General features: G+C 34.8%; 1 protein-coding gene across 1 annotated transcript; it reads right to left on the bottom strand.

Annotated features, from left to right (window-relative positions):
- Positions 1-1,272: 1,272 nt before the first annotated feature.
- Positions 1,273-8,317, bottom strand: LOC143563995 (transcription factor TGA2.3-like). The gene is made up of 9 exons (XM_077051399.1): positions 8,257-8,317; positions 8,055-8,187; positions 7,592-7,657; positions 7,270-7,329; positions 6,660-6,737; positions 6,503-6,554; positions 5,179-5,450; positions 2,683-2,928; positions 1,273-1,433 (listed from the first exon to the last, which is right to left on the bottom strand). The coding sequence occupies exons 2-9, from the start codon at positions 8,118-8,120 to the stop codon at positions 1,287-1,289; spliced, it is 987 nt and encodes a 328-aa protein (XP_076907514.1). The 5' UTR covers positions 8,121-8,187; positions 8,257-8,317; the 3' UTR covers positions 1,273-1,286.
- Positions 8,318-12,016: the final 3,699 nt, after the last annotated feature.

Raw genomic sequence — 12,016 nt, 5'->3', positions numbered from 1 at the left:
ACTAACGGGGTTGGCGATTTAGACGACTTTAGCATAAATGAGAAACCTCAATGGTGCAGATGCGCAAAAGTTATCTTCTCCGTAGTTTGATGTTGTGTGGGCACAGATACTATTCTACCTACAAAACTCTTTTGCAACTTGATAAAGAACAAATTGCAATAAAGTTCTCCACCCATTACCTTTTACAAATGCTAATAGCATTATTTCTCCTTGGATATTAAAAACCAATCGCTTTAAATATCCACAAAAGTTTCATTCATAATGCACTTTTCTAATCGGCCAATGCAATAAAACTATATTGCACTATCGTGATTTGAAAATGTATTATAATTTCTAAATACAACTTAAAACTATATTACAGTTGGTGGTGACAGTTTCCGGCACGACACATAAATAACCAGCTTTTGGTAGGCTAATAGAACCTTTGTTTTATTCTATATGTCAACCTTAACACAACATGCTTAATAAATGGGTTAACCTATAAACTTGTTTTAACGATTTTAAAAAATAAATAAATAATATTTGGATTTTAGAAGATATTATTTGTAAAGTTTAAAGTTTTTTTTTTCCCTTCAAAGTTCAAACAGTTACTTTTTCAGACTGAAATTTATTTTAGGTTTTACCATCTTTATCACCTCTTAATTACAAAAACATCATCCATTCTTGATCATTTTCATTCACTTCTTTTATCACGAGCTAAATATATACCAAGTTTTATTATTTGAGAACAAAAGATAAATAAACAAAAGTTGAAAAAAACAAATACAGTCATTTTAAACTATTAACACTATTGTAAGTTTTATCTTGGTGTCATTTTAAAGATTCATGCATTAAACATACATAATTTTCGACCTTGTAAGCTCTCGTAACCATTTAAACCACACCGGTCAAAATTTGGATTAAATCGAATGTTGAAACAAACATCCATTCAAGTTCTACATAAAACATCAAGAAACATGTAATCACAAACCATAGTTGCTTGCTATTAACAAAATCTGTCTACTACATTTCCACAACATACTAGTACCAAAACACGAAACAAACCCAAAGCTGTCACCAAATTATTGTAATTTATAAGTTAATAGTCGAAATATCATTCATAAAAAAAAAAAAAAAAAAAAGGATAAAACTCAGCACCATTAAAGAAGATTCCAAAAGAATTTGATGGCTGTTATAGATGATGCTTGCTTCATCACTTCCTGTTTGTTACAAATCCTTACTTTCTTGCACATGAAGTTATCTTGTTTTTAACTGGTACAACAACTTGGGTACAAGAACTGATTTGGTCACTCACGAGGGCGCGCGAGCCATAATGAGCTCAGAGCTCGAAGCCGAGATGAATAGTCATTAATGGCAATGAGGGCTCGAGCAGACTGGCGAGTTGTTAATATCCTATGCATTTGTTGGAAGGTTTGTTGCCTTAAGTTGTCCGCCTGGTTAAAGGATAGAATAAACTTGTTTAATATGGGTGATCATAAAACTGAACTGAAATAACTGAATCACACACACACAACAAAAAAAAAAGAAAAAAAAAAAGATGGCTAGGTTTTGTATTTTCTGAAAGCCGAATTTTACGGTTTTGTTTCGATTTTGTATTTTCTGAAAACTATACCAAATAACTGAAAGAATAGTTTATTTTCTTAATATTTGTTATTGATCTTCAGGGTTATAATTTTGATTTCTGAGTGTTAACTAATTTATAAGAAATCAACAAACGTTGTAGCCCAAAATATTTAGCGCAAAAACCTAAGAAAAACCAAATTAACCAACATAACCGAACCAAAATAACCAAATCATAAAAAATAACCGATAGTTTGCTTTTGTATTCTTTGAAGAACGAACCGAACCAAATAACTACAAATCAACAAATGGTGTGGCCCAAAATATTTAGCAAAAAAACCAAACGAAAACCAAATTAACCGACATAACCAACCGAAATAACTGGATCATACAAAAAACCAAAACTCGGTTTCGTATTTTCTGAAAACCGAATTTCAGGTTTCGTTTCGGTTTTGTATTTTCTAAAAACCGAAAAAAAAAACGAATAACCGAAAAACCGTTTACTTTTAATGCATGCTATTGAATTTATGAATTATAATTTTGATTTTTGAATGTTAAGTAATGCATAAGAAATTAACAAATGGTGTAGCCCGATATAGTTAGGCCAAATATAAAATAATTAATCAATCATTAACTAACAAAAACTTTTAGACCGAAATTCAACATTCTTAGACTTTTTTTTTCCGAAACCGAACAGGACCCATTGTAAAACTCGAAAATCATAAAAATGAAAAACACTGAACCCAAATAATTTTTAAAAACAAACAACTGAATTTTCGGTTTTCAGCATGATTTAAGCCCAAAAACGAGACAAGATCGTTCGCGAGCCTATACGAGTTTATTATTCATATTATATTTATAGACTTTTATATAATAACTACTATAATATATTAAATTATGACAAAATATATATATTATGTTATATATCTAAACACTACAATTTAAAAACATATAGCAAATTAATTAACAAATAATAAACGACCCAAGCCCGAGCTGAGCTCAAGCTTGAAAAACTAATTACAACCCGAGCTTGAACTTTAGAAATGGAGCTTAGAACGATCCTAACTCGAGTGTAGTTGAGCTCAGGCTTGGCTAGGCTAAAGTTCAGGATGATCAATAGACCTGTCGGATGAAGCCCTCTAGGGTTCCTAGTTTACCCATAGCCATAGCCATCTGGCCCATGTAGTTGGCTACATTGCCCGATGAATTTGAGGTACCGAGAGATCCGGCTATGGTCTCGGCTAGCGACTGCTGCAATGCCTCCATCCCTTGTGATAACGCGTCCTCGGCTTGCTGTGATGACTGCTGTAGGTTGCCGATTGCCAATAACTGTTGCTCGGTCAAAGGTTCCAATTGTGTTATAAGCAGCTGCAAGCAAAAAAAAGTCAGCATAGTCAGAGTTTCACACATGTCATTATTTGTGTTTTTATCCATGTTTTGCATGACCGGTTATAGAATCGCTAGCCTTACTAGTCAACTGGTTGGACCGGTTTCAAAAATAGGATCGCGCCGTAAACGACTTAAAAATACCTACATAACTAATTTACAACAAAATTTGAAACTAAATTATGTTTTGGTGTGGATTTACAATTTTTAATAAAATATAGGAATATTGGTTTTAAATAATCCCATCTATGGCCTATTGGTAAATATTAATTCCCAACTTTACACTTGCCTGCTGACCGTCCCAACTATTGATGTATTTGTTTTTAACGGGCCACGGCTAACGGATGTTAACTCCGTTAGTGATTTGCTGACGTGAACCTTCTTCTCCGGCCGGAAACTTGCCGGAAACATGCAACTTGCCTCCATTCTCCCTAATATCGTCACACCGTCTCCCTCCCTCTTCAAAAGACATCGGAAATTAGAAAATGAAGTAGATTTCATCTTCTTTCATGGCCAATCCCTATATACCAAACCCGATTTTATTTTCAAAAATTTGAAATCAATGTTACACGATTTACAAAATAAGCATAGGGCTTTTGTTAAGAGGATAAAAACGAGTCGAATGATGTGTCAATTACCTCGAATGGTGCACGATTGACGAGGGTGGACTTCGCCGGAGACAACAACGGCGGCACGTCGGTTAGGTTTCGAATGAGGGGAAAGATAGAGAGAGATGGTGTAACGATATTAGGGAGAATAGAGGCGAGTTGGAGGTTTCTGGCCGGAGAAGAAGGTCCACGTCAGCAAATCACTAACGGAGTTAACATCTGTTAGTCGCGGCCCGTTAAAAACAAATACATCAATAGTTGGGACGGTCAGCAAAGTTGGGACTGATATTTACCAATAGGCCATAGTTGGGATTATTTAAAACCAATATTCCTAAAATATAATACCTTACATAAATAAAAATTTATTTAATTTAAGAATAAAAATTACATATGCATATAATTATTCCCAAAATAGCCCAATTTAGAAAGAGATTCCAACTATAACCCTGCAAAATTCAAATTCCCTATTTGTCCCTTTACTAACTCATCTTCGCCTCTACGTTAGAAAATCGAGACGACATGTTTCTTAACTCGCTGCCTCATCTCCAGATTTAATTTTTTGGCTAACACGGCGGAGAGACGGCGAGTATTGAGCTGACATGGAGGGGAGACGATAGGTTTTGAGCTAACATGGCAGGGAGGCGATGAGTTATGAGTTAATCTGGAGATGAGGCGGCGAGTTAAGAAACATGTCGTCTCGATTTTCTAACGTAGAGGCGAAGACGAGTTAGTAAAGGGACAAATGGGGAATTTGAATTTTGGAGGGTTATAGTTGGAATCTCTCTCTGAAATTGGGCTATTTTAGGAATTTTCCCTATAATTAATTTATAACAAAATATGTAACTGATTTATTTTAGTATCAAATTACAGTTTTAATATAATAAAAGTCTTAAATAAAATATGCAGCTTGAAGTAATAATCAGGCAGTCAATGAGATTTTTGAAGGAAATAGATTACTTTTTATGCAACGTTTATGAAAACATTACTTTTTATTCTTAATTATTAATCACGTACTTGAAGAAGACAGTGCCCTGCTTGCGGTGCGCGCATATAATGTATATATGTGTGAACCCTCGGGTGGACAAAAGTAAAATTGCACTAATTTTGACGTTATTTTACTAATTTTGTGAAAATAACGTTAAAAGTGATGGAAGGTTAATCAGGCATCATGTGGTGGCGTTGATAGCCGAAAGACAAGGGTACATGCACCAATCAGCCGGCGTCCCGATGATTGAGTGCTATGTGCCTTATATAATATGTCCAAGGCTTGATGCAAAACTACTATCGAGCCGGGGGTCTCACCGGAAGCAGCCTCTCTATCCCCATGGGGTAGAGGTAAGGCTGTCTACATCTTACCCTCCTCAGACCCTACCATAGCTTTGCTATTGGTGGGATATACTGAGTACGATGATGATGATGTACTTGAAGAAGACAGAGGAATAAAATTTTAAAAATAAATATGAAACCAAAAACTCAAAATTTAATCCAAAACCACAATGAATCCAAAAACTTCAAATTTATAATTATGAATCCAAACATGTAAAAAACTCCTAATACATCAACCACGAATCAAAATCAAGATACCTAGCACAATTCAAAAAGATGAGCAGGATCTGATACTGACCTTTAAGAGTTCTGAAGAACGGAATCCACCTAACCAGAGAAAACATCTTTCGGCAGGTGTTTTCCACATGCCCGATAAAACATGAAAGACATCGGCTTTTGCAGCATCACTTTTGATTCTGAAAATATCCTCATAATGTGCAACAACACCATCAACTATGATCCTTAGTTCACCATCACCTGCATGATTGCTAACCGCCCCTTTCAGCTCATTTATTCGCCGGTTGTGTTCTTCTAGCCACCGCCCATATTCAACATCAAAAGCCAACGCTCCTGCAAAAGTAGTTTCATAATGGGCCGGTTTGGGTTATTTTATCACAAACGAGTTAAATGAAAATAATATAGCTAGTAAGGAAACTGTTCAAAAAGGTGCAAAATAATATTGTTAATGTTGTATAAATTCTTTTTACATTATACCTAGGGTTGCTCAAAAAGCTAGTTGCCCGCTGCAAAAAAGCTCATTCAGTCGTTTGTAAATGAGCCAAGCCCGAGCCAGTGTCAGCTCATGGCTCGCACACTAACTGGCTCATTGAAATTACACCACAAATTTTAATATATACATACACACACACACACATTTATAATCATAACAATAATAAACATTGAAATAAAACAAAAACCAAAATAATACATTATCTTTAAAAAATAGAGAAAAAAAATAATGCATATATTATTATAAATAAATCCCTCAGTATATAAATTTGTTTTTCACTTTTCAATTGTATAAACAAATATTAAGAAAAACAAAACAAAAGAAAAAAGAAAGAAAACAAACTAATGAGCGGGCTCAAGCTTTTTTGTCAAGCTCCAGCTCAGCTCATATATTTTAGCGAGCTGAAAAGCCGATCTCGAGCTCAAATTTACAGCTTGTTATAATAAACTAGCCAAGCTTGAGTGACTAAAAAAGCTCGTTGGAATAAGCAAACCAAGTTCGAGCTCGAATTTTCAACTCTTTAAAATAAACAAGCTGACCTGAGCTCAACTTTTCAGCTTGCTAAATAAACGATCCAACACGAGCCAGCTCATTCAACTTACAGCTCGAGCCCAAGCCCCTTGACTTGGCCCTAATTCTAATTGTAATGTCAAAACAGTTTGGAGATGAGTTGGTTGCAACTGACCCGTCTCTTAAGTGGGTTAACTGTGTCAACCTAGTTACAACCCAAAACCATTTAGCCCCCAATCCTAACACGTTTGTTTAACCCTTGTCCACATGTTACTACTTCAAATTGTAACACTATATTCTTAATAAAGATAGATTGCTGCATTTATTGATATCTAAAAGAACTAGTTTTAACAGAATTACTAAAAATCACAAGAGGTCTTACCGTTCCCGCTCATTGATTGAGATTGTTCTCCTGAACTTGAAATGAAGATGCCCTATTAAAAAAAAATCATTTAAGACAATTGAAATAATTTTCAAAATAGAAAATGAAATAAAACTGAAAAGAAATGCATAGACAATAATGGTTAATCAAACCGTACTTGCTGCCGGGCTCTCTGAAGCTCTTGCTCAAGTTGAGTCAGCTTCATTCTACTACTTTCCAGCTGTTGGACATAGGCCTATAAACCAAAAGTTTTAAAAAACAAATTAGAAATTAATTTGAATAGACACGAATTAGTAAGCACATTAATCAGCTGTTTCTTGAGAAGTAGACTTAACTATTTGGCAATCATATCAACAGTAATTTTTGGAAAAATGTGACTCATGTCTTAACTGGTTATGTCAAAATTTAAGAATAAAAAAGAAAACAAAGATCAAGATTGATATATTTAAACATACACGTATCTTTGGCTGTAAATTGTAATTTTTGAGTATTAATATGAAAACAGAAAAAAAAATCAGTTTAAGGAGATGTGCTGGCGTAAATCAGTGAATACGCATGACGTGTTCAGATTCATGAGTTTGACATGATTTCGGGTTCATGTAAAATTTTCAGGTTATATAGTAAAATTTTCATGTCAAACTCATGAGTTTGACATGAGTTTATGACACTTTAAATTCATGATTCATGTCAATTGATTTCATTAATCCCTAATATATAGTAAAACAACTTTGTAACAAAACATAGGAAACAAATTAAAGAAAATTTACTTTCTTCCGCAGACGGCTCTTTCTTGCAGCTTCACGATTCTGGGCAAGCCTACGAAGTGTCTGAAACATACAGTTAAAGAATCAGCAAGTTGACAACTTGATTACAAAATTACTTAAATATAATGTGTCCCAAAATAATAAAAACAACCTGTTGTATGTTTGTTTCTTTTATTATAAAATCTAGCTCTGCATTTTCTTTTTCCTTTTTTTTTCAAGATTGGATTCTGATTTATGATAATGAAGCCATCATTTTAAAGACATTTCAGGTATTAAATGTTTAGCAATTAAAATAAAAATATGAACTTGTAACCGAAAGTCAAACCTTTTGATCCCTTGACTTATCACTAGCATCAGAAACCACAAGCCCATGTGATTGACTGCTATGAAACTGCAATAAAATCACAAATAACGCACCTTAGAAATTATCAACTTAAATGGATCGATTAGGACTTTATTTTATCTTATACGAGTTGAATGAACAACTTTGCTAAAAATTATTATATTCCAGAGTTCAAATCATCACTGTAACAATATTGTTTCAGAAAAAATGTTAACTGGTCAACCCTGCCCGTCTCAAGTCATACTAAAAAAATGGCCCATTTATATTCAAGCCCGCCAGAAAGATTTGTCTAATTTAAATAACAATCATTAAATATAATTCTCAAAATATACATAGATTTGTCAATTCTTAGTAGATACCAACTATCAGTCAAATCAAAGCAGTGTAACTAATGCATCTAAAAACATAAAATAAAAAATACTTCAAAAAGTAAAATAAAAATTACCCCCAAACCCTTGTCTTCGGTGTCGCCATCAGTTGAAGTATCAGTCCTAGGACTGAGCTCCGCCATTACCGACTCTCAAATACCACAAATGATTAAACTTGTATCCAACTTCTTTTGTGGTATACAGCTGACTCTGCATAATTAAACAAAAACATCAATCATAATATAAAATATAAGCATAATATTAAAGCCTTCAGTTCACCTCATTAAAAACTCGCAATCGCACGGGTCAAAGGCACCGCCCGGCCCTTGATCTTGGTAAAGTAATCTAAAATACTATAAAAACATTGCATATTAATCCATATAACATAAAGTGTAACAAATAGTGATAATAAACCCTAAAGAAAACTACAGGTAAACCAAAACCCAGGTGAAGTTAGGTGAAAAATAAACTGGGCATACAGTAATTAGCCCTAATATTGCCCTTAAAGGAAAGAAGTTAATAATCAAGCCCCAAAGAGTAACAGGGTTTAAAGAACTTACATGAAATAAAAGGTGGTGGTTAACTTGGGACGATTGATTTGAAGCAATCGGAAGAAATGAATGAAAGGGGAATTGGAGTTGCGGAGTGTGATTTGATGGTCGCAGGGGGGTCTGTGATTTTTGACTTTTTGATCCCAAGGAGCCCTCTCTCTCTCTCTCCAAAAGGTAGGGAAAAAAAACAACAAACAATTGACAATAAATAAGAGAAATTATTATTATAATTATATTTTAATAAACTCCTTTTTGATAGGGTTTTTTTTACAGCATTCTTACATCATTCTCTCTATCTGATTATATTAATAATCTTTTCTTTTTTTTTTGAACGGCCAAGTTTATTGAAAGAAAAAAGAAATCTAGCCTACCAAGAAACTTGACTAGAAAACAACATAACACCAGAATACATAGCACTGTTGATTACATAAATTCTCAAAACGAAAAGGAACACCAATTTTCCCAATTCAACTCTACTTGTTTACCCCTGTTTTTCACCCAAAGATAGCTTTGTCTTTTAATATCCTCCTTTATTCTACTCACCAAAGCCTGTTTGCTTTCAAAAAGAGCTTCGTTCCTTGCTTTCCACAAACACCAACACGTCATGATGATCACCGCTTGAATTGCTTTCCTTTTTGTCTTCTCTTGGCTGCTAGTATGATGGTTCTTGAGGAGGTCCCGAATCTCGAACGCGTACACCGGATTGATTTCACACCAACTACTAACAAATTGCCTAATCACCGAGGCGAAATAAAATGAAATTAATAAATGATTTACCGCTTCCTTCTTGCCTTCACATAATGGATACCAATTTATTTCCTCAACCACGCTTCATTTGAAAAGAGCATCAGAGGTCGCGATTCTCCCCATATCCGCCCTCCAATTAAAGAGATTTACCTTTAACGGTACCCATTTATTCCAATCCAAATGAAGTTTGAGGCATCTAGGGTTGTGTCTGTTGAAGCTTTTCGCACTGATTTGGTATAGAACACATCGTCCTTCCCTAGTTCCCACACCCACTTATCATCCCACTCATTTAAAACAATTCCTGGTAAGTTCATAAGGCAATCCCAAAATTCTTGGACTTCTAAAGGTGTACACGGTTCCTCCCTCCACGTCTAATTCCACCCCTCCATGGACAAACCATCCACCGTTTTTATCTCTGATTGTGCATCTTTTATGACATTCTAGTTTGAATAAATTGGAAATTGATCACATAACGGTTTTTCCCCAGCCCACTTATGTAAGGCCCCCGATCCGGGTGCCCACTTTTGCTCGGGTTAGATTTACTCATTCACATAATTCGAAAATCAGAGTTAATTAAAACAAATTGCGGAATATAAAGTCAACCAATCTTACATAACATAAGTACTTGTTTAAACTGAAATAACATAAGTCTTGAATATTAAACATAAATAACACGTGTATTCTCTTCTCTTTGATGCCAGTCTTCATTTATTTGCCACGTGTATCCTTCTAAGCAACCTGCCTTATTCTACTCACCTGCGAGCATACTAAAAGTCAGCTACGCTGAGTGAGTTCTAGTTAATTAACATAAATTACATACACTTACTTATTAATACGCGTCCGGAGATACGTATTACATACTAACCTGTTCATGTATCATTCATATATACATACATGTGTTCATACATTCTTACTGTCTTACTTATTGCTTCTATGCTTACGTTACCTTCATTTTACTTCATTATTTTAAAAAGCATTTCTCCATATATACCTTGGATATTAAAAGGGTCCAGCTCCCTACATACCTCGGATATTATAAGGGTCCGGCACCCTACATACCTAGGAAATTATAAGGGTCCGACACCCTATATACCTCGGAAATTATAAGGGGCCGGCACCGTACGTACCTCGGAAATTATAAGGATCTGGCATCCTACATACCTTAGTTATTATTAGGGCCCGGTGCCCTTTATCATACCATACAACCATACCTTCGTTACAGTTCTTTTACTTCCTTCAATCATAACTAATATATCAAACTACGTGTATACTAGTTAATCAATCTATATTATTCACAATCATACACCAGCATATATCTAATATACCCTTACCATTTAAGGTAAGTGTATTAATCTAACCCACATCGTAGTATGCTCACAGCCCCGAAAACCAAACACATAAAGAAGGGGCTAGAACTCACCTGTAGACGATTCATTTCTGATTTAATCGTAATACCTTTCTTCAACTGAGCTCTTCTAACTGTTAATAGTGTATACGTATTAATTATCTACATTTGTTTGTTATTTAATTTCTTAAGTTAACGGGGTTAACTTTTAAGTTAACTGAACCGAACATATAATCTCCTTAAACCGATCGTATTAGTTTAATATACTTAACTTTATTTTATTACTGAACCGACTTCATTAGTTTGCATTCCTAACGATATTTGTTATTATATATATATATATATATATATATATATATTATACTTATTTCATTATTATTAGTTCACATTCTTAACGTTATTTTAAGTTCTCCCATCCATACTTATTATTATATATTTTTTATAAGCTATCATTCGTTAACAAATTCCTTTATTAACGGGTTGATTCTCGCATTCGGTTCACATTCCTCCCACTCCTTTATTTGAGACGGGTCACGGGTTGTTAAACAAGTCGGGTCTCGGGTTCGGGTTTCGTTCATGCTTTGAACGAAGTTCGGGTTTGATCAAGTCCTCGCATCCATATAATACTTTTATTATTATTATTATGTATTATTTTTATTATTTCCTAGCTTTATTATTAATATTATTATAGTTTTATTATTATTATTATTATTATTATTATTATTATTATTAGCAAATTACCAAAATAGCCCCCTAACCCTAAGTATATAAACCGTGACCTAAGACCTTCCCCCACCCGTCTCTTTCTTCCTCACCCACTCTCTGCAAAACCACTCCTCCATTTCCGGCCATGCTTTGCGATGGTGAATAGGAACTGGGTGGAACCAAGTGTGACCCTAAATTTATTTGCATAGGAAAGTCCAATCGGGTCGCATGAAAGATTTTCCAAACGAATCGCACAAGAGTAATTCGAGTCGCATGAAAAGGGTTCGCTTGAAAACGACTCGCATAGAAAGGATTCGCATGAAAACGGCTCGCATAAAAAGGATTCGCATGAAAACGGCTTGCATATAAAGGATTCGCATAGAAACAAGTCGCGCGAATGGTTTGATTGAGTCGCACAGGGGCTTATGCGACTGGTTCTTCTCAGAAGAGTCGCATATGGACCTGATTCCCTTGCGACTTGAGCCGTTCTGGGTTCTATGTCATCCTTTCTTGGTTCGAGTCCTCTCATAGCTCGAGTTCCTTAGCCTTTTGCCGAGCCATTGGGATCCGGTTTTATGTTTTCACGTTATCTACTCGAGCCGATGGCTGGACCGTTCACCAGCTTTTCTTGACCCGAATCTGAATCGGGTTTTATCATTACATGCGTTTATTACGTTGTATAGCTTAATCG

This window comes from Bidens hawaiensis, unplaced genomic scaffold (genome assembly GCF_021521415.1).
Source record: "Bidens hawaiensis isolate Kalapana, Puna unplaced genomic scaffold, B.hawaiensis_p1.1 tig00021681_1, whole genome shotgun sequence".
NCBI lineage: Eukaryota > Viridiplantae > Streptophyta > Magnoliopsida > Asterales > Asteraceae > Bidens > Bidens hawaiensis.
Note: the sequence above shows the minus strand (reverse complement) of the source record. Positions and strands in the feature narration are given on the sequence as shown.

Coding starts and splice junctions, on each gene's coding strand:
- LOC143563995 (XM_077051399.1), bottom strand. CDS start 8,120: ATGGCGGAGCTCAGTCCTAGGACTGATACTTCAACTGATGGCGACACC. Junction 7,330..7,591: donor ATAAGTCAAGGGATCAAAAG/GTTTGACTTTCG, acceptor TGTATGTTTCAG/ACACTTCGTAGGCTTGCCCA. Junction 2,929..5,178: donor GTTCTTCAGAACTCTTAAAG/GTCAGTATCAGA, acceptor TTTTGCTTGCAG/CTGCTTATAACACAATTGGA.